A 22,822-nucleotide genomic window follows, 5' to 3' on the forward strand; every position below is an offset into this window, starting at 1 on the left:
AAGTTAAATTATATTTTGGGACGATCATCACATTATGCATCTTCTTCGGTGTCTTCTCCCCGTCGTATGAATTATTCACTCCAATTCGTGCGATAAAATGAATTGTCAGTCCGCGCATTATCCTGAGAAAGTTTAGAATCGTTCATCCATGTAGATCTTCACTAGTTCAGATCTTCTGTATTTTTCAGATATCGGACGTTGCAGCGAGTACCTACAATTAAATGACACATTCCATGATTCGCAGTCTCAGTCAAGATGACATCACTCGACTTTATCATAATAATCGAGCATTACTTAAATTTGTACAGAGATCTGATATCTCGATTGTTTTTTTTTTCAGGGAATGTTGAAAATGGAATGGAAAAAATCTCGTAGTTCCTTTAAAGGAACAATCAACTCGAAATTAATCGAAGGATCAAGAATCTACGGTTCAAGAGAAACAGAGGTTTCGCACTTATGCCCGTTTTCACTAGTGTAGATTAATTTTAATCTCGTTCTAAGAATCAAAAAAAGATGAAAAATAAGTTGAATCTAGATTAAAGTTAATCTACATTGATGGAAATGGACATTAGCGAGGAGTACTTTACACATATATGTCCACGCAACGTCGACACAACTGATATTATCTAAATTGATATTATCCGTTCATACATCATTCGTACGCAATTACCGTCAAATATACATGACTACATACATTTTATATGCGATTATCAGTCATTTACATATCGTAATTGCGCCACGTAATATCATAATGAATGAAACAAGTCGCATGCCGAAATACGCGAAATTCTATTCAATTTCAAATTAGTCACTACGCGATATAAAGTAGGTTAATTCCGCACTTACACGGAACTATGGAACATTATGTCTTCATATCTCCGCGAGTATCGCGTGAGTGTTCTTAGATTCACGCGACATCCATAATGACATTCGCGAGCCTCCTACGCTACATTAAAATGCTCGCGCGTATTCTTGTATGTTTGCATTAGCAATCCTCGAGCGTGAGACTAAAAAGTACCTATTTGTACGTGTTAATACATTTACGTGAGAATCCACGCAAGAACATAAGAACGTATATTTATAACGATGTTTAATGATGCTCATGCATTTCTGAAGTTTTTAATTGTAACGCGAAAAATTCAGAAATTTCGAAAATTGATTACTCTAATTTTATAAATATACGTACATAATATCTTTTATATATAATTATTACCAAATATTTTTCTTAAAACACAGATTCTTTAATAAATTTTGAATCAATTTTTTGAACAAACATCTTAAAGAGTATCCGTATTTTTTAAGTTAACTATATATTTTAAAATATACATTTTATTACATATTGAAAATATATAGTAAAACTTTTTCAATTTATTTTAAGTAGATTTTATTTCAGTAGAAAGAATTTCAATCTAAACAATTTTATCATAAAAATAATCTATATATATTAGGTGTTGGAATTAATTCGTAGCGTTTTACAAGTGATGGGAAGTACTTTCATTAATGTATTTTTTAATGCTCATGTGAAATAAATAACATTCTTTCATTAAAAACGCTACGAATTAATTCCAACACCTAATATATATTTATCATATATATATATTTTTTTTTTGCAGATAGAATAATGGACCAAAATCGTTCGGTGAAACGACTAATGACGAAAGAAAAGACGATATTATAGCGCAAGAAAAGAAAAGATTTCTTATTGCAAGTTCCTCTGCAAGAGCTCGAAGGATTTGAAGCCCTTAGAAAGTCGAGCATCGTGCCTCGTAGGTGCAAATTACCGCTCGAATTGATTTTCGAAATAAGCTGGCTTTTTATACGTCGTCGTCCAGTGAGACATCGCGTGCCGGTAATTAAACCGAAGGCAAAGGGTTAAAGGTTCTCGCACAACAACGTAACCGATCAATTTCTACGCCACTATGGACGTATCGTGTACGTCATCATTCGCACGTGAAATTCATATCCTCATGCCATATAGACGCTCTCTGACTTTGTGACTCGCTTTTGACGCTTAGCTTATCGCAGTTATTCCTGGATGGAGCGTGTCGATTTGCGGCGACACGCGTATTATTAAATTAGAAAATCTTTACGTTTTTTTCTTTTAATACCACGTTTATGTTACACATTCCCTTAATAACATGTAAATCTTGTTCGATACTGAATGCTAATGATCCTCGTCTAACATGTCTTGATAGTGAAAAAAATTATTTTACATTTGATAAAAAAAACATATCTTCGAAGAAAAAAGAAACTATTAAGTCCAAGTTTTATATAATTCTTTTGTGCAATAATATGTAATCTCATATAATTAGTGACCAATAACTTAGCTAATACGAGGTTTATCAAATAAATACAAAGGAGGACTGTAAACGTCATTGATGTAACAAATCTTACGCTACCGATTCATGTGCAGCTGCAAAAATGAAATTGAAGGGAACGAAGAAGAGACAGTGAAGTGATCTCGTTTTAGCGCGCACAAGTTATAATCTCCATCACATATTGTATGTATATGATACATACATATATATACCTTTTTCTACAGTTCAAAGGTTCGTATGCATTTAACTCGCACACTACTTGCAGAGAAACGTTCGAAGCACCGCCACGTGATGGCTGATGATATACACAGGACTCGAGCAGGAGGATCACGTTCTCATCTTGTTAGGATTCAAACATGAGTGTGCACGCGCGCGCGCGTGCATACACGTGTATACACGCCTTCACGCCTTTGCGAGCATTCTCCCGCGATGGGTAAGTGTATGCATTCACATACGCATACACAATAAGTCACAACAGTGTTTGTACTCCCATCCAGTCTGTCTTATCCCATCTAGCTGCTTGACTTGTGACTTCAAGCAATTGATGTCTTCGCAGAAAACAAAATTGTTATATATAATACTAATTAAGATTTCGCATGATATATATCTTAATAAAATCCGAAAAATAAAAATAAGAGCTTTAGCAGAACAAATATTATTTTATTAGAGAGAAATATTTTTTTTAGAGAGAAATAAATAAATAGGACATAGTATATATATATATATATATATATATATATATATATATATATATTGTGTGTATGTGTGTTTGTGTGTGTGTACATATACATATAGTATGTCGAAATAGTTTAAAAAAATATATTATCAAATCTAAAGACGATTTAACGAAATTTATAATTATGCTTAATAAATATATTCAATTATAAGAGTCATGAATACTTTTGTGATATCAATATTCCAATATTGTACGTAATTTTTTAACTTTTCTCACAAATTACTGTTTTGAAATATAAATTTGGAAACAAAATTAATATAAATCTGCGTTTTTTATAGGTAAAGATTCTCTTCGAAAATATATCAACTTTTTAAAATTATAATTAGCATTATGATTCTTGTGATTCATTGTATATGTATATGATTCATTTGATCTGAGGGCATCGCTTTACATAGATGCAATGCGCACTTGAATAACGTATTCTGTTCGCGCATTCAATGACAGGATCGGAATTTTAATAGAAAAGAATTGAGGAACAATTTAATGTGTAGATATCGATAGATTTGTGCATTAGTAGCACCATTTGAAAACTGTTCATGGCGAATGGCATTAATTATTGATTTAATTTTATTAATAATTTAAATTATTTATATAACTAAATATAAATCCCCCCTGCGTGGCTATCAAAAAATATTTTCATAAATAGAATTCGTAATAAATAAATATAATCCTGTTAGAGTTTAATACTGAATCTAACGATTGAATCTTTTTAAATAAATTAATGTTTTAAATTGCTATTGGATTATATAACGCAGTCACGTATTTTTCTTTATATAAAGACTATTCATATAATTCATCTTTTGTGAGACACAAAGATGCTAAACCATTCTAAGAGCTATCCAATTATATATCTACAAAGAATAGTATTGTAAGTGAAACAAGTTTTGATCACATTGAACGACTCATAACGAAGAAGCTAAAAATAAAGAGTTAATTTATTTAACACATATACACTTCTCTCACAGGATTCAAAAGGATTGACCGTGATGCATGCAATCAACTATCGCTTGGCTACAAACTGACACACATACGTCATCTCACACGTGAGGGAAGATACATATCGGACACGAACCGCTGAAAGGACATATCCCTAACAAGGAGTATTTCATCGCTAAAGAGGAATTAATTCCCAATGGAGGACTGCAATCTTAATTCAATCGAGGGTGAATCTAGGTAGACAACATGTACATTCGCGTAAAAATTCGTTCGCGTACTCTCTTTTACTGGATTGAAACCATCATTGCTCATAACGAAACTTGGCGACGTCATACCTTCTTATTACTGTTACCGTCGGCCTCGAAGTGCCTCCTCGACGGTGACGGGTGTTGATAGGATCGCCGACGTGCGAGACGGCAGCCATGCGAGAAACGATCTCGTCGCCGAGCTCAATTAGTCACTAGGGTGGTTAAAACGATAAATAGACAATAATAACGATGCGAGAGGAAGATAGATCGTCTTGCACCGGCACGGTGACACGCACACACGTACACACACGGGCACCGACGCATCGCGTGAACACGCGTGTATTCGCGTAAGACGTCTTCACTCGCCGGCTACTCCCCGATAGTAGGCCGGATTCTTTAGGCTAGGATTCTTGTATCGGAGTCTTCACCAGGGACCAACTCGAGCGACGAAAACTGGGTGTAGTCAGATGAACGAGCGACAAGGACTTACGTATAACGAGACTGTCTCCGAGAGAGTGTGCCGACGAGAGGAAAGCAACAGAGGAGTAGGCGAAAAGATATGAATGACAGAAAGAGAAATGGGAAGAAGGAGAAAGAGGAGGTGACAGTAGGACTGGGTAGGACGAAGAGTCGCGAAAAGAGCGCGTGTGCACTCTCTCTCTCTCTCTCTCTCTCTCTTTCTTCCTCTCGATCGACTTCGTCTCCGGAGTTTCTAGGAGCGGTCGAGAGCGAAACACGCGGCAACTCGGAAGGTCGACCTGGTGGATACCGACGCGATGGAGACGGAGGCGCTGCTGCTGTCTCGTTCGGTTACCCACCATCCGCAGTCCTTTCGCACCGCACTGTACACCCCGTCACGTTTCCTCACGACCGGCGCCGCCTGACGACAGCGTCGCGACGCCGTTTCTCGTGGCGCCGTCATGCGGTCGACGCGCCTCGTCGATGCGCGTCGTCGTGCGCGACTGCTGCACAGCGTACGTGCGTCGACGCCGCTGTGCGCGATGGTGCGCGAGCCGCGATGCCGATGTACGTATACATGTGAGAGCTCACCTCCTGTGTGCGTGAGATTGACGAGAGCCGAGAAACGTGTTATTGTACTGGCCGCTCCTCGCGACTCGCGTGCGACCGTCACGTCGAGGTCTCCGTTAGTTCTATAATTTCTCAGTCATTCGTTCGATTAACCCCTTTGTAAAAAAGGAATTCACTTTGTAGACTCACGTACTTCTCTTACTTCTTTATTTCAATTTCTAAATAGATAGAATTACATAAAAATTTTTTTCGCCTCAACGTATTCTATAAACTATACCGACAAACTGTAAGGAGATAAATATTAAATAATCTATTTGTAGATAATATTTCGTTAGAAGTTATCGAGATTCCATCTGACTTTTTTAGTTTACATAAAGCACAAGCGCTAAAACCTGAGACCTTGTGTTTCCGTGCTTAAGAGAATTATAAGATTAGGCCAGTACTGTAAGGTCATTTAATGAAGCCTTTTGTAGTTACAAGGACATTGTGTCATTTATTGGAAATCGTTAATAACGTTGATATATATTTACTTACTGATTTTATAATTTAAACAATTTCTTGGTTTACTTAGTAATCTTGTGGAATTTTATTCCCAAAAACTACACATATTCGAAACCTAAATGGTTTTTAATTTTTTAGGAGGACATTTTAGTGTGTCAGGTAAAAAAAAATCGAAACATTTTTTTTCGTATTCTTGTAGTTTGGAGTCTTGGAAATGTATTAAAGGAATATAATGAAATTACTCATTATCTACATCGTAAATGCATGAGAAGCTTTAAACTTGTTATTTTTAAACATTTTTCAAGTCGCATATTTTTCTCGCAAATTAGGCAGCTCGACTTGCAAACGTAGTGTACTTACATGTTAAGCTATCATTCGGCCTTCTAATTTTTTGATATCTCTAAAATTAGTATTTTTTCGTGTCACAAGAAGTAAACTTTTTTTTTCAGTAAAAATCGAATTTTCTTTTAAGCGCTGCCATTTTATTGACTTTTCTTCCTATGATTTATTAATAGGCCGAACGATAACGATCGTAAACAATAAAACAAAAAAAATTTTTTTTTCAGACGAGACAATCACTGCACCCGATAAAAACGATTTTACGCGACATGACTTGCGCGTCTATTCATATCTTATATAATATACAATAAAAAGCTTTGCAAAAATTTGAGACGTTACGTCAAATACGAATGAATGTGAATGCAAAACATTAGTTCTGTAGGTTTAACCGTTTTTATAAATGTAACTCCCAAAATTCACCTTAAAAACAAGTAATCACACTAAAATATCCTCTTAAGACAATTATTTCCGATACGAATTAGCCACTTGCATAAAATCTCAATTATCAATCTTATTTTATTTATCTCAATTGCTTATAATTCAATTCTTTCTCTTAAATACGTGTACATATTATATTGTGTTCCAATTTTATATTCTCATTTCATGTAAGCTGCCAAAGTAGATCTTTAAAAAATTAACTTCCTTATGTTTATTAAGAATACATCAGGTATATTATATCAGATAAAAAATTATATATATATGCAATAAATCTAAAATTTTTTATATTTAATATAATTTTATAGTTTAAATGAAAACTTTCTTATTTTATTATATTTATTTTTAAAAACATTTATTTCTTATTGAAATAATTTTTTATTCAGGTTCTTAATTGCCAAACTTTTTATATCACTTTCAAATATAATATAGAAAAACCTAATTTTTTTTATTTTATAATATTAAAAAACACGTACAATATACATCCTTAAGCAAGACAGTTTCTCTGGTAAAATTTATATATATATATATATATATTATATATATATATAAAATTCGGAGCGTATATATATACGCTCCGAATTTTGTTTTTAAACGAGAAGTGATATAGGCGAAATACAATGTATTGACTCAGCCTTGAACTGAAACACTGGTGGAAAAGGTAAAAGACCCTCATGCGACATAACCCACGCGATTGTGCGTACCATATTATCCGATAGCTATAACATATGGATATTTCGCAGAGCGTTCATACTTTATTTAAGATTCGACTCGACCTTCGCCGAGGACTAACCCTGGACTTACGATTCTGTATTAAAGCATTAAAGATACGTACAGACAATACCACGACATTAATACACTCATGATAACGAAGTCGGTCGCGAGCGCGAAGCGCGTTTCGATAGCCGAGTATTCGCAAAGGGATTCCCCAATTTCTATCAAAGCCGATCGATTTCTAATCTATATTATAGCAGTTCACTCTTGAAAGAACTTGATCGTTATCTATCAATATTTGCGACTTCGCGTACGGGACTGATTATTGTTATAATAACATTCTGCAATGAGGAGATTGATTTCATCCATATATGCCTCTATCTAGATCGTTAATTATTTATAAAACACCATATTATCGCACTTTTCGAAAGTAGTAACTCTGCATATAGAGAGAACTGAGAGAACTTCTATCATTAAATATTTCTAAATGTGCTTATAAATTATGCACTTCTCAACACGAAAGAATGTTTTGGTGTCCCCTTGTGAACATTTTTCTCAGAATTTTTTAAGTAATTTTTTAAAATTTTTATATAAATTTAAGAATTTTTCAAAATTTCTAAATAATTTTATATCTTTTACGCAACATCATAATTTTAAGTGGAGTAAGCAGAAAAACTGTTCTCTCAATTAAGTTATTTTATTTTTATTTTATTTTTATTTAAACAATATACAATTAGTATATATACAATTAGTTAATAAACGTTACAGTAGTATACTGAATCGAAACGTTTGCTACAAATTATTGGTGAGAACTGAGAAATTCAACTCAAGGATTTCATTTCAGAAGAGAAGACCTTTGTTAAAATAATGAAAACCAATAACACAATGCGTCTCCAATATCAAAAGCAGCGACTAATGCAATTTTTCAAACAAATCTACGATTACTTATGAAAATATGGAAACGTGACAAGGATTGGTGTGCGAAGGATTATCTGAATAGAAGTAAGTCCTTTTACTGCTTTTGAGGAAAGCTTTTGAGCAAAGTCAGAAATACTTTTCTTTTTCTTTCTTTAACGAGAGAATAAAGATTGCAAGATAAAAAATTTTACGAGATTGTATTAGACATTGTTAAGGAAATCTGTATATGCACTTGAAAAAATAAAAAAATTCTCAAAATTCCGAAAATATTAAAAATCCTAGAATCCGCAAGTAGAGGAGTAGTTGCGGTAGATAACAGATATAGAATTAAATGATTACATCCATTATTTAGTCATTCATTTGATAATTAATGTTCATAATACTGTTAAAAGTATTAGAAAAATAACAAAAAAGTGAACATATTACTGGCATAACATATATAATTAATAATTATGTTATAAAATTAAAAATTTTTCTCTTTTAACATATTATAAAAATGTATTAATGCTTTCTATTTAAATTTCATAAAATCAGTCATCTTCGTCAGCTACTTTTATTTATTCGATGAATAAAAATAGACGTGATGTCCAGAAAGAAATTATAGTGTCTCGAATTCTATGTTTATCTTCTAATTAATAGATTGACTTTTATTTTCAATTTATTGTTATATAACGAAAATTAGACTTACAAATTAAGAATTATTTAAATAATAGTAAAATAAGATAGTTTTTATATTATTCTAAAGATTTAAATTTTTATTAACAATGGCGTGGATATTGCTAGAAGTACAGTTTTTCGTCCTATTAAAGGAGGTGCAAAAAGATTGCTAATAACATACAATATCGCGATAATATTCGCGCATTAGCTATCGCGATATTTCTTCAACATATATTTTAAAATACTTTGAATATTTAAAATAGCTTGAAGAGGGTGAGAGAAATGTCTATAGACTCGTACAACTTTAAGTAATAATAAACGCGGTCTGTTTCCAGGGTAAAAGTCGATACTTCGGAAATGTAAGTCTCGACCTCGTCGTTTTACGGTGAAACGTAAATGAAGCGCGTACGCAACTTTGTGGCCGCTTCTTATAATCACGTAGACGGCAAATGGCCACGTGTAGCAGTCATTCCGGCTAAGTCGTGGCCAAAACGGATTTCTATTGGACTTACGCATGCACCATCTCATTTCTGCTTTCATCGACGTTATTATACACACATGCCATATGTTCGTGCTACTCGTCGAATCGATGATCATCATCTTTCATCGGTATCACGCGATATGTATTTTCTCATTTCAAACTACATTTGCGGATTATGATTATTGTTTCAGTTACTTTCATTATGTTCGATTAGATTTTCATAGAAATAATTTCGATGGGCAAACCGCGCATTCTCGTTAGTGTCTTCGTTCGTGAGAGTCTTGCAAATAATTTATGATAAACAACTTAAAATTAGAGTATTATTGAATTATCAGCGTTCGCTGCTTTATTATTCGATAAAGGAAGGATATTATCTTTATTATTTAATTAAATATTGATAGAGACTCTAATGCAAGACACGAAAGACGCAGCATCTTTTGATTGATCATATTTTAACAACTCCTAAGAGAGAAAGAAAGAGACAAGAAAAAGATAGAACAAACAAAAAAATAATACAAATAATAAATATATGTCTTTCCTCTCAGGATTTTACTAAAACTAGAGATCCTGCATACAAAATGCGGTTCGTGTCCAATCTCTGGGAATCGATTCTATATCTTGAAACAAGAGAAAAATTACAAAAATGATAAATTTACTATATGTTGGCAATGAAATTATAAATATTCTAATAAATTTGCTCAATTTTGTAATTTTCACCTCATTTCAAGATATGGAATCAATTCCCTGATTGAAAGGATCTCTAGATGTTGAAATGTAAAGAAAGACTGTTCATGTACTTAATTTATTTAATGTAATATATTCATATATGATATGCATAAGTATTGCGATCTTATCAAAAAATGATTTGCACTTATCTTTTTAGCATGACGTATATCATACCGATAATATTATTTAATCAGAGATAACGCGCTCTAGCATTAGCAAACGAGCATGTTATCGAGGCGCATCTTCTCTCTATAATTTTTTTTATAAGACTGACAGTTACTTCCACGTCTTTCGAATATCGCACGAACGTGGTTCTATTTTAAATTGCAGACTCTGCCTTTTCTTAAATCAGTCCGTACTTTATCTATTTATTTGACTTTGCTCAACTTTGCTCACATCGATAACGCGAATGACATCATTGATTTGTGTATGTTGATCTGGACTCCTCTCATCACGATCGATTCTATGATATTATGACTGGAATTATTTTCTTTAGAAAATACAATATAAATCTAGGGAATAGTTAAATAATTCCGATCGCGGAATCCATTTCGACTTGTTTCATGATAGATGCCCTTGCGATTTCTTGCTGATGAATGAGTTAATTTTCAGGATAAGCAATTGTCTTCGTTGAAGTTTTATTACCGATTTGGAGAAATCATATTTTATACGGAAAATAAACTGTTTTTACGAATGCATGTTTTTCTGCATGTCATCTCTTATCTACCGCATTATCGGTTAAACGAAACGGCAAGTTTTGTAAACTGCATCGCAAGGTATTTAACAATCCTAGACGTTTAGCGATAATAATAATGTCAGTATGTAATTCGGCAACAGGTTGAGGAGAAAATGACTTCCGTAATCCGAGCAAATTTGTATGTATTATTCATAATCGTGCACTTAACGGATCGAAGAATCTTCATAGAAGATGAAGAATCTTTATGTGAAAATCTCGAAAAAATTTCTACGCTATTTCTAGTTCTGAATTATTTTAAAAATCACTTAAAAGGATTTTGCATTCCATATAAGAATATAACTTAGAATATATAATAATTGCATAAATTCGCTTATTTAATTTTAATCTTATACAAGACCTATTTGCATTTAGGATCATTCACGATGTCTTGAATTGCTATTGAGTGCACGTTTTTGTTAACTAATTAAAAATTATTTATCAACCCTTTCCGGTTCAAACTTTCTCACATAAACGAAGCTCAAGTATTTTGTTCTTAATTTTATTCAATCGATTAGTCTAACATAAATCAAATTTGTATTGCAGGAATATATATGAAGATTCTAAAAATATAATTCATTAATTATAATTGCAGAACGGAATTGCATTCGAGTACTTGAAGGTACGATAAATTACTGCAGTACATCGAATCCAATCCTTGATATAGAACTGCAAAGAGTTGAGAAGAGATTGTTTCGCAGACGGGCACGAGGATATGATTCCACGAAACACAATTAAGAGATGGCTTTCGCATACTCACAATTAAGGAGATGGGCGGAATAAAGGTCTAATTATAAAATTTTGATATTAATAAAAATTAAAATAACTTGCTACTTTTTTTATTATACATAAATGGATACAATATTAAATGAATTTATATAATGTTTAAGAAGTTACTTTAAGAAGTTACATGTTATACAATACTTTTCTATTACGATCAATGTTACATGAAAAAGCTAATTGCCGGAAAAAGAGTCTAAATAGAATTGTGCCTTTATTCCATTCATCCCCTCAATTACATTCAGTCATGCGTGCGTAGGTGTGTTCAGGATCCTTACCTTCCAGTTTCTCGGTGACCAATTATCCGTCATGTTGCAGATACACGATAGCCCGCGCGATACAACACGATGTACGGTGCGAAGAACTGCCGCGACAATGCTGCGACAATGCCGAGTGTCTCGCGCGCGTGTGAGTTGTTTTTCCCCGGATGAGTCGCGTAGCCGGACATGTATGTATTTTACCCGCGAGCTTGCGTGCTGACGAGGAATCGGCTGCGCGTATGTCCGCATTTGAAGTATGTACAACATAGTATTGTTGAACGAACACAAACACGAGAGACAATAACACGGAGAGGGGCTCCGATTAAAAAAACACCGATTGTCGCTTTTACGAAACATAAAGACTGCTACTAGATCATTTTGCTTGTTAATATCATATTAATTCATAGTTTACAACGATCGCATATGTAATAATTTAGCGTCGTGATCTGCACGATTGTCATGTAATTAAAGTTCGTGACGAAACAAGCCATTATTTTTATCAAATCGCAAAATTAAAATTCATTTGTTTTTAACTAAAAAGAAGCGCCAATTGCAGCTTTTATGTAATAAAATAATAATTCTCTATATATAATTTATTTTAAATACATTTCCTTCAGATATATAATTGCGTGTCGATTACTTTCGGATTATTTGCAACACAATCAAATGAACTGTTGCATATATCTAAAGAATATATGTATTTAAGATAAATTATATGTATAGAATTATTATTCCAATATCTAAGTTTGATTGTAGTTGGAACTTCTTTCTTGATTTACATTCATATAGCGATTTTGTTTCTAACATATCATCGATTTTACTTATATTTGAAGATATATATTAATTTTTAAAATTAAAAACTTTTTAATGTACATACTTACACATTACGTATATATATATTTTAAATATATTAATTTTATACATATATATATAATATATATATTATATATATATATATATATATATATATATATATATATATATATTTAAAAATATATCCAGCTTCTCAATTTAAAAAAATTAATATTTTTAAGTAAAGAAGTAATTCATGAGTTTTAACTTTTTTTTCGAAAAGCATTCTTTCCGTACTGATAAACCACTTCAATCAAATAGCATTTGGTCTCGAATATCATACTGAAGAGCGATGAATCAAAGTGAAATTATGTTCTCCAATCGTCAAAATCTTGCCAGAGATCTTAAAGTAACGTGATGAGTTTAGCGTCGATATTGTGATGTCGCGAGATGCTTTCATTCACGAATCTGTTCTATTTATGCAATTCCCACATTATGCAACGAACAAACTTGAATGAACGATTATTGCAACTGCGATACGTATATCGATCGGGTGATTTGGCGGTCTAAAATCGAAGCAGTTTATTATCGACGGTTACGCAGATTAACGTAGATAGACGATATTAGCGTTTTGATAAATAACATTGATAAATATGAATGAATCCATTTTTAGATATGCTAATTACATATTTATAATCGCAATATCGTATTTACATAATTCTCTAACAAAGTGTGTCTCAATAAAATCGCACAAATCTGTAATTGCTTATGATGCTGACAACTTGCTGTAAATTTGCTTCAACGATTTCGAATATACCGACATTGCAGCAACAATGTGTATATGTATATTGTCAGCAGTTTAACAGGAAGATAGTTGCATCAATGTTATCTTGCGTTGGCAATATGACAGCACTATATGATGCTGCATATTATTATGGCAACATGATGACAATAATACGAATTTTGATGATGACGATTTTAAAGTTGTCGGCAAATTGCTGGTAAATTGCTACTCAATGTTATCATATCGTGAAGGCCCATCAAATTGCCAACAAATAAGTGAAATAAAGACTTAGTTGCTGCAATTTGGGTAGCAATACATATATTTAGCAATGCATATATTAGGTGTTGGAATTAATTCGTAGCGTTTTACAAGTGATGGGAAGTACTTTCATTAATGTATTTTTTAATGCTCATGTGAAATAAATAACATTCTTTCATTAAAAAACGCTACGAATTAATTCCAACACCTAATATATTTAGCAAGCAATATGTCAGCAACAAGACAGACACGGTGTTATCTGAATTCATATTATAATTATTATAGTCATTAATTTAAAAAATAGCACATGCATAAGACGGGAAACGTATTCACTTACAAATTTATTATATCATTTTTTAATAGACTACTATAAAAAATAAGATTGTAGAATTTATATATAAAAAAAGTAATATCTTCTACTTGGATATATATATAATATATATATTCAATTAAATAGATATTCAAATGAATTTTTAAACTAAAAGAAGAGTTATCTTTCAATTATTTAATTTGGACAATTTATTTATGCAGCACCTCTTACAATTATTTTATTTATATTTTTTTTAAAGGTCGAGCATCATACGACTCGTCGTGGAAGAAAATCTCGCCAATAGTTGGCGCTCGCAGACAATTATTTTCAAACTGATAGACTGTTGACGCGTAACCTATAAGAAGTGGGTTTTAATAAATTATAATAATGGTAAGCATGTTATTCTCATTCTATAATTAAGAGACCCGTCTCGTTTTTTTAATACATATTACTTAATTCTTTTCAGTTACCTCTGACTTTACTAAAAACAGCGCAAAACCACCCCATGGTAAGTTTGGATTTGTACATAATATTTCTTGAAGAAGAATGTTTAAAGAGGCCTTGTATATTACTATATTAATAATCCAACTAAGTATTTTATTGCAGTTGGTGGAGCTGAAAAATGGGGAAACTTACAACGGTCATTTAGTCAGCTGCGATAACTGGATGAACATAAACCTCAGAGAGGTTATATGTACATCAAGGGTAAGAATATTACTATGTGCATGCTGATTTTAGGAAAGACTTCTTATTTGCTTAATTGAGCTTCAGTTTAGACGGATCTATGAAATAAACACAGAATGACGCTCTCTAAATGAATTATAATCAATTTTTTTATAATAAAAATTAAAACTGAATAAAATTTACTAATATACTAGACATTTAATTTTAAAGCATTTAGTATTGATACCTAGTATATGCTAGTATTTATATGTTTATATTTTTAATTTGTTAATCAAAAATATTTTTAATTTATAATCAATGAACCCTAGAGTTAAGCTATAGATATTCAATTCATTAAAATCTGACAATTGTGTTAGGATGGTGACAAATTCTGGAGAATGCCTGAATGCTATATAAGAGGCAGCACAATAAAATATCTGAGGATCCCAGATGAAGTAATAGACATGGTAAAAGAAGATATACAGATGAAATCAAGGGGACGTGGCGAGATGAAGGGCCGAGGCCAGAATCAAAGAGGACGTGGTGGTGGAAGAGGTAATGATTCTTCTTTATAAAATTATTAACCCTCTGTACATAAAAAATACCTTTAAACGTCCTTTTTTTGAACTGTGTATTTTTAAGAAATTTTTTTCCTCAATGAAAATGTTAAAGTACTCTATAATTTGAAACATTTAAAATGAAGAGCTTTTGAAAACTAAGTTTCAAAGGAGCAGTAAATGAAATTTTGTTTTCATATTATCCTGTAGAAGACAATTATCAACAATCTGATGAAAATTTTTAAAGCAATTTATTCATTGTTGTTCAATATATCTTACAGGTACCTTTGGCAGAGGAGGAAGAGGTCCAGCACCATTGGGTCGTGGGGGTAGTACACAAGTCGGAAATAAATCACAAAATAAACCAAGACCTAAATGAAACCAAATATTATTTTTATTTTACTTCAATTACATAATTCTACGCGAATATTCGAAAATATTTTCTTTTGCGAAGATTCGTCACTTATTCCGATTCCTTATTGTTCCACATAATCTTGTATATGTAAACTTAATATCTTAATTCATATCAAACAAAGGCGCATTGCTCGTGTGAATATTGTACTTAGTTGTACATATCAGGAGACACAAGCGTAACAATACTAGTTTCCTTTGCACGAGACCGCGACGGTACATTTTACAGTAATGTAAACTGTAGTGAATACTTTATTAAGAATGCGTTTAAAAATTATAAATTTTTTTATTTAATTTTTTGTCGCAAATTGCATTAATTATAAAAAATACATATAATAGTTTATTGTAAGAATAAAAATGATCTATGAAAATAACAATTCTGTAAACTTCTGAACAATTAATTTTGTAAGTAATTATAATATAACACATAATTATTTGTGTAAACGATGAAATTTATCTTGTTTTATTTAATTTTAGTTAATCATGATGAAATTAAAATAAATTTTTTAATTTCTTTAGTTAATTGTTACCTTTATACTAGTAGGAAAATTATTATCTACTATTATATATATAGGAAATAAATTTGTATTTAAAAAAGGAAGTTTTTATTTTGGTCGTTCATAGCCTTACAGGATTATGTAACGACTATATTCTGAAATATATCTACTATACACAACATCCTTACTTTCTAATAAATAGAATAAGAGACATGTAATGTACATCTTTATCAATAGTAGTTTATTGTATTGACCAAAGTATAGCGATGGTTATAGAGATTACGTCAACCGATCATATCTATTGTTCGATATCATTGAAAATAGCCGATAAACTTATATAAAACAAGTTTTTTGCAGAATGCAATTACATTTTCTTTTGTATATTTGTAATTATTATTTGGTGCCCATCCTTATGTTATGAATACGTGGAATAAGAAGTACTACAAACAAAAAACTAATTATTTAAATGCAGTTCTAAATATTAATATTTAGTATTATTTCATATCAACTAAACAAATGTCTCACTCACTTAAATTATGTGCCTTAAAAGATATTATTATGACTTAGTGCATTGTAATTCATCGTCCCTCAACTGTAAGTAAAAAAAATATCGGATTAATATACTTTTAATATAAGATTTTTGGATAAGAATAATTAAATTTTTAATAAGTTAAACTTACTGTATGAAGCGAGATCGATTTCGTCCGGTAATTCTGTAATATTTACGTCAAACCTTTCTTGAACATCATTCAATATCTTTGCATCGCTTTCATCGCTTACTAATGTAATGGCAAGACCCTGCGAAATATTGTTAAATGAGAATCATATACATAATTAGAAAAAGCGGTTATATTACAAATATTTCACGATTCAAAATAACTTTACAATTTGAATTAATTATCAATAAGTCAATGTTAAATACTTCGTTTTGATTTTGATTTTATTAGCGTATAATATAATAGTGAACATTGTTACAGATTTTTAAATGTTTCATTATACATATGTAATTTAAACATTTGATGTGGAAAATTACTACAAAATTGAAGAATTCATTATAAACAACCAGAATTTATTACCTTTGTACCAAAACGACCAGCACGCGCAACTCTATGCAAATATGTATCGGAGTCTTCTGGCATATCATAATTAAATACAATGTTTACACGTTCTATATCCATACCACGTCCAAACAGGTTTGTCGCCACCAAAATACGCTGAAAATATTACTCGGTTTTTCAATCATATCCTGTATATAATTTTGATTCGATTCGAAGAACTTGATGTAGAAATTCTACTTACTTTCTGAAAATCTTTGAACTGTTGATATCTGGATAACCGCTCCTCTTGCGTCATACCCCGATGAATCCCAATCGCAGGGAAATTTTGTTCCGTTAAAAGTTGTGCTAAAGCCATACATCTTTGTACAGACTTCACAAATATGACAACCTATACAAAGCAATCATTAAAAGGTAAATAGTATACATATAATATTGATAATACAACTGGTATATCTGAAGAAGAAACATTTTTAATTTAATATCTTAAAATGTTAACTCGTTTAAACGTATAAATCATTCTTAAAAATAAATACTTGGAAGAATCTTCATCAGAATTGGTGAGTAGTGATAAGATAGTCATCATAGGAAATAAGAAAAACTATTGCATCATGTAAAGATTCTCCACGATAAGAAAAAAATGGATATCCACTGCAGATTGTCCTAGTTAGAAAACAAACCTGATTAAACTCAAGAACATCAAGTAGTTCAAACAACTTCTTGTTCTTCTCGTTTTCCTTCAATTTAACGTAATGTTGCTGGAGACCGTTCAAGGTGAGCTTCGCCTCGTCATCGACATAGACCTCCATGGGCTGCACAAAGAACGTTATTTCATAAAATAAACAAATTATACAGTGCCTATGTATAATTCTCAGGCCGTAGGAATTTGCGGCTGTGTCTGCAGTCTCTATGTACTCATTGTTTTTGCCATCTAAAAATCGTGCAATTGAATGCACGATAAAGAGACGTCTGTTCAAAAATACGAGTAAAACAAACTAAAATGATATCCCTTGATGCAACTACAGCGTTTGCACAAAAATGAAAGTTTTTTAAAATACGAATTTTTAAGCGATACAAAAAAAGACAAAGCCAAACCATTTTTTTTTCTTGTAAATGTACTACCAAATATCTTTTTCTTCCTTTGAAGAAACAGCATTAGGTTCGTTAAGTTACCGTATATATCCGTAAACATAGAAAGTCCCGGCAAGAGACTCCCGCATTTCAGTTGCAGAGAATAATCATAATCATCGATCGAGATTAGTCATACAGATTACATACGGTCCGGCGACTTCCATCTCTGGGTAGTGCCAACAACGAAAACTCAGCAGTTTGTCCCAACTGAACTTAAGAAGGCGCACTCATGACAGAACGTTCGGTCACATCCGCTGGCCACTCGATGCCAAAATCTCTTCTCCCAAATTTCTGGCACATTAAGAAGATGCCCAGAATCGACTCGCATTACTCTGGTTGGCATAGACGCTCAGCTCTTCACTTCCGGTATCCACTAAGCCGCGACCCGATTTGCGTCACTCGTACGAAATAAAGAGCGCAATTTACAGATACACGAAGATTCGCGTGATTTAGCTTTCATGTGACTTTACGGTTTTTACGACATGAAATTGCTCGATTCATGCACGGCACTTGCATCCTTGTTGACTTCACTCGTACTATGAGACCACGATCGCAATCGAAATCTTGGCACCGAGACAAGAAAACTTTAGTAAAGCTTTTAATATGCGATTGGATGAACGTGAATACAATAGAGCTATGCTATGCTTTTATATTTCTTTTCCCTAACTAATCCTAATCATTCCCCTGAGTATCCTCTTGCATCTTCTTTCTTGTGCTCTTCTGTCTTCAGGTTGTCTTGAAGTCTTCTTAGCCCCCCACCCAAAGTAATTGCAAACAAATCCCATAAGTGCATACAGAGCCTAATTCTATTCTAACTCCTCCTGACGATTACCCATAAGAAATATTTCATATCCCTATCTGTTTTTTCTCCCTCAATATATTCCCTGAACGTATTGTTATCTTTATTACGTATTGTCCCTTAAATGCGTAGCAACTAATTAAAGGACTTTACTATCGATTGGAACTCTAACTCGGATCTTTCAAACATCGTGTCGGTTGACTCGATTTTAGACAAATAGATGTATGCTTCCCCTCCACATGTATATGCAGACGATGACACATCAGATATCGAGTTTAGACTTGGAATCAGAATCGGGAGGAGCAGTGAGATATTATGTTGGACACGAGTGTCGAGCATATGATTGCGCCGTTTATCGAAAGATATCGAATGAGATTCATTTTTTTCGAACTCGGTATTCATTTCTTCAAAGCGGCGTCTAAGCGCCTAACCCGCGGATGCGCCGACATTGATATTTATAGTGTGGCTTGAGCTTTGTCCTGGACACGAATATGCCAACGAGGCAGGAGCAATCGTAGATCGAAGTGAGGAGGAAGATTGTGTAATTACATCTTGCATGAATTTTTTGCAGACAGGACGTATCTCCTTGGACAGCGTGGCACTGAACATCATGACTTGTTTGCTGTGCGGTGTGCTTCTGAATATTTCCTGTACGTCCCGGCGCATATCTGTAACAATAATGTAGCACAATTATTTATTATTTGAAATGGGATGTTAAAAATGAAATAAATTTTAAAAAATCGCTCAGTTGAGTGGGTGATGGAAAAAATAGTCATCACAATAAATTAAGACTTTTTCACACATCATGTAGATTCTTTTTAATAAATTTTAAATAAATTAATTAGTTGATTTATAACGTACCTAATAATTCAAGCATCTTGTCACATTCGTCAAGAATAAAATGTTTCAGGTGTTTTAGATTCAGTTTTTTATTCCGTACAAGAGCAAGAATACGACCAGGGGTGCCAACAACAATATGAGGACACACAGTCTTCAACATCTCTTCATCTTTTTGGATAGGTAAACCACCGAAGAATACGCCAACCTAACAAAAAGAATTTTATTAAAAACCAAAAATATAAATCTTTTTACAAGATTAGGAAGAGATAGATATATCAGAATATTTATCTCAATCAAAAATTTCAGATGTCCCTTTCTACTATAAATTGTATGTATTCATCATTGTATGTAAAAATTGTTTGTTAACAATATAAAATTTTATAAAAAGAACTCTTAAAAGCTGCACAATATTATCTTATTTATTCGTAAATAGTTTATACACAATCAAAATGGTATAAAACTTACTTTCACATGTGGCATGTATTTGCTAAACCTCTCATATTCTTTACTGATTTGAAAAGCCAATTCTCGAGTGTGACACATTACTAGGACATAGACTTGGTTCTCTGTTAATTCCAGTTGCTGAAGAGTAGCTAATACAAATACAGCCGTTTTTCCCATACCCGATTTTGCTTGGCACAGTATATCCATGCCAAGAACTGCTTGAGGAATACATTCATGTTGTACTGTAAACGTCAAGATTTATACATTGTTAACTTACAACTTTATATTGCGTAAAGTTAAAATAAAAAAAATATAGATACATTGAAAATGTCTAATTCGATCACAAAATCTCAGTTGTCCTTATCTAGCATTATCAAATAAAAATATATTCATCATTTTATATATATAAAGATAAAAAATAATTATTCACCTTCAGATGGATGTTCAAAGCCACAGTCGACAATAGCACGAAGAATTTCTGGCTTCAAAAGGAAATCTCTAAATCCACTGCTGTGGATAGAGACATATGTACCTTTGACTTCTTTTTTAGATGGAACATCTCCGCTTCCATCGACTACCTGCTCAGTTTGTTCTTCGTCTTCATAATCCAAAAGATCATCATTATCCGCCATTGTCTCTTGATCTTGATCACTTCGGTAGGTTTGCTGAAAAAATTAAGATTTGCAATAATAACAAATTATGGAAAATATTTCAATCATTAAGAGAAATCAAGTTTATTCAGATAAAAAAAATTGTTAATAAAACCTTTCCTTTAATTCTTTCAATATATTTTCCATATTTCACAACCTATTATTAAAACATGTAAGATTTCACAATAAATAATTAAGCAAAAATCTATAAAAATATAACAAACTGTTCAATATCCGACAGCAAGTATATAAGAATATAAAAACCACAATATGCTTACAAATTAATTTCAATTGAGTTACCTAACTTCAATTTTAATTAAGATAAAATTATTCAAAGAAACGAGTTTACTTGTTCAAGAATCACAACACGAAGCCTGACTAAAAATAAGCGATAGAAGTAAAACTTTATTAAATTAACATTACATCTCGAGAATATAGGACTCGTTTCTTATAAATAACGCGACAAGTTATATATTAAAGTGTAAATGCGAATATATTACTGGCGCAAAATATCGCTCCAAGATGAACGATTTTGCCGGAAAAACGTTCGCGTAATGGCCGCCGCCACCGACAATGCCGCCGAAAATGGACTGGTCGCCCATGGATACCGCGTGGAATCGGGACAATTATAGAACATTGGAGGTCATCGATGGAACGACGTCTTTTTTTTTATCCGCGATATATTCACAATTTATCGAGAAAAAGCGTAGATTTATCTCTCGCCGCGCACTGCCGAGACGGAAAACACTTGCGCGTTTCAAGGATAATTTAGCACCGCGACGGTTACACTTGGATATAATTGCAACGAAAATATGGAATTCTGTCGACAAATGGATAAATGCCGTACGTTATTTCGCGCGTTTCGCAAACGGATCGCTTTTTCATTGACGATAAGACTCGGATTACGTACCATGTTTTTTTTTTCTACTTACCGTGCGTAATCTTATAAAGGCGAATTAAAACGATGATAACGGTGGTAAACGACTTCAACGAATGACGAATCCTTGCGAAACGATGATCGACGCCACGAGATGCCGCATACATGCGTCTGGGAGAAACGCAACGTAGAGCAGCATGATGGTGTAGAAAGTAAAGGTGACCCATTGCGCATAATGGCGGAGGTTCCGTGATTTCGACCAATCAAAAATTGAGTTCATTTCTGTGCGAACGAATTAACTGATGTCGACAAATAAGCTCGAAACTTGATTGGCTGGCAGACCCCACTACTTTCACTCCGAATGAGTCATCCTTTTAGGGCTGCCGCAGACAAAATATCTGTAATAGTAATCTTAAAATGTGAACTTGCTTTAGATTTAATCTAATGGAAATGGAAATAACAGTAAACTTATCCATAACCTTGCCGATCGAAACAATTAACCGATTGAATGAATAAGTTAACTGCTATTTTTATTTCCGTTAAATCCGATGTCAACAATGCTCGAAATTGGTTCAAAATCTCGGACAGAGAAAAAAATTTACACATTTGAACAATTTAATCACATAACCATTACAATTGGTTAATTCTTTCTTCCGAGGTTTCGGACCGATTTCTAGCGTTCGTAAACACAAAGCTTTAGAGTACGTAGATCTAAAGCAGTATTCTGATTGGCTCATCGGCTTAAGTTTTTACATCTTACGCATACTGTTACAAAATTTTGTGTGCGGCAGTCCTTAGGCCGGGTTCACACCTTGACGAAAAAGTGGAGAGCGGAAAAACAGAAGCCAATCGGAACTCGCAGAAGTAGGCGATACATTTCGCTTGTCTGCTTCTGTTTTTCCGCGAATTCCGATTGGTTTCCGCTTTTCGTCAAGATGTGAAC

At 32.8% G+C, this 22,822-nt stretch overlaps 3 protein-coding genes and 1 long non-coding RNA gene across 10 annotated transcripts in view; 2 read left to right on the forward strand and 2 right to left on the reverse strand.

Annotated features, from left to right (window-relative positions):
• Kua (Plasmanylethanolamine desaturase Kua) overlaps positions 1 to 11,954 on the reverse strand; it is an 18,815-nt gene extending 6,861 nt beyond the window's left edge. Inside the window, exons 1-2 of one of the 5 annotated variants that reach the window (XM_011065455.2) lie at positions 11,830 to 11,954; positions 1 to 211 (exon numbers count right to left, since the gene is read on the reverse strand). The exon at positions 1 to 211 is cut by the window's left edge and continues 408 nt beyond it. The gene's annotated coding sequence lies outside the window, so the exon portion shown is untranslated. Of the gene's footprint in view, positions 212 to 4,268; positions 5,201 to 11,829 lie in introns of those variants that run through there. The other 4 variants (XM_011065460.2, XM_011065457.2, XM_011065456.2 and 1 more) reach the window with 4 other exon arrangements.
• Positions 211 to 2,953, forward strand: LOC147910556 (uncharacterized). Its single transcript, XR_015544284.1, has 2 exons — positions 211 to 445; positions 1,614 to 2,953. It is a non-coding gene; the product is annotated as an uncharacterized LOC147910556 (long non-coding RNA).
• A 2-nt stretch (positions 11,955 to 11,956) lies between the features above and the next one.
• On the forward strand, positions 11,957 to 16,464 carry LOC105151631 (U6 snRNA-associated Sm-like protein LSm4). The gene is made up of 6 exons (XM_087403586.1): positions 11,957 to 12,065; positions 14,215 to 14,345; positions 14,422 to 14,463; positions 14,562 to 14,660; positions 14,996 to 15,173; positions 15,457 to 16,464. Exons 2-6 carry the CDS (start codon positions 14,343 to 14,345, stop codon positions 15,552 to 15,554), a joined length of 420 nt encoding a protein of 139 aa, XP_087259712.1. The 5' UTR covers positions 11,957 to 12,065; positions 14,215 to 14,342; the 3' UTR covers positions 15,555 to 16,464.
• Positions 16,169 to 22,084, reverse strand: Hel25E (ATP-dependent RNA helicase 25E). Of its 3 annotated transcripts, none has more exons than XM_011065464.2 (11): positions 21,935 to 22,084; positions 20,783 to 21,017; positions 20,374 to 20,594; positions 19,930 to 20,113; positions 19,618 to 19,736; positions 17,819 to 17,950; positions 17,383 to 17,529; positions 17,160 to 17,297; positions 16,764 to 16,881; positions 16,613 to 16,675; positions 16,169 to 16,523 (listed from the first exon to the last, which is right to left on the reverse strand). In XM_011065464.2, exons 2-10 carry the CDS (start codon positions 20,982 to 20,984, stop codon positions 16,662 to 16,664), a joined length of 1,275 nt encoding a protein of 424 aa, XP_011063766.1. In that variant the 5' UTR covers positions 20,985 to 21,017; positions 21,935 to 22,084; the 3' UTR covers positions 16,169 to 16,523; positions 16,613 to 16,661. The 3 variants fall into 3 exon arrangements, with proteins under 3 accessions (XP_011063766.1, XP_087259709.1, XP_011063765.2); XM_087403583.1 differs by lacking the exon at positions 21,935 to 22,084 and adding an exon at positions 21,503 to 21,625 and having other exon boundaries at positions 16,169 to 16,537; XM_011065463.2 differs by lacking the exon at positions 21,935 to 22,084 and adding an exon at positions 21,503 to 21,624.
• Between the last annotated feature and the right edge of the window lie 738 nt (positions 22,085 to 22,822).

The sequence above is a fragment of the Acromyrmex echinatior genome, chromosome 2, assembly GCF_024713525.1.
Source record: "Acromyrmex echinatior isolate Ae372 chromosome 2, ASM2471352v2, whole genome shotgun sequence".
Taxonomy (NCBI): Eukaryota; Metazoa; Arthropoda; class Insecta; order Hymenoptera; family Formicidae; genus Acromyrmex; species Acromyrmex echinatior.

Excerpts from the sequence above, each read along its gene's own strand:
- Hel25E (XM_087403583.1), bottom strand. The coding sequence starts at position 21,604 with ATGGGCGACCAGTCCATTTTCGGCGGCATTGTCGGTGGCGGCGGCCAT. Across the intron at positions 20,595-20,782 it reads CTTTGAACATCCATCTGAAG|TACAACATGAATGTATTCCT; the intron begins GTGAATAATTAT and ends TGACGTTTACAG. Across the intron at positions 17,530-17,818 it reads ATGTTCTTGAGTTTAATCAG|GTTGTCATATTTGTGAAGTC; the intron begins GTTTGTTTTCTA and ends TGCTTTGTATAG.
- LOC105151631 (XM_087403586.1), top strand. Across the intron at positions 14,464-14,561 it reads CAGCGCAAAACCACCCCATG|TTGGTGGAGCTGAAAAATGG; the intron begins GTAAGTTTGGAT and ends ATTTTATTGCAG. Across the intron at positions 14,661-14,995 it reads AGGTTATATGTACATCAAGG|GATGGTGACAAATTCTGGAG; the intron begins GTAAGAATATTA and ends CAATTGTGTTAG.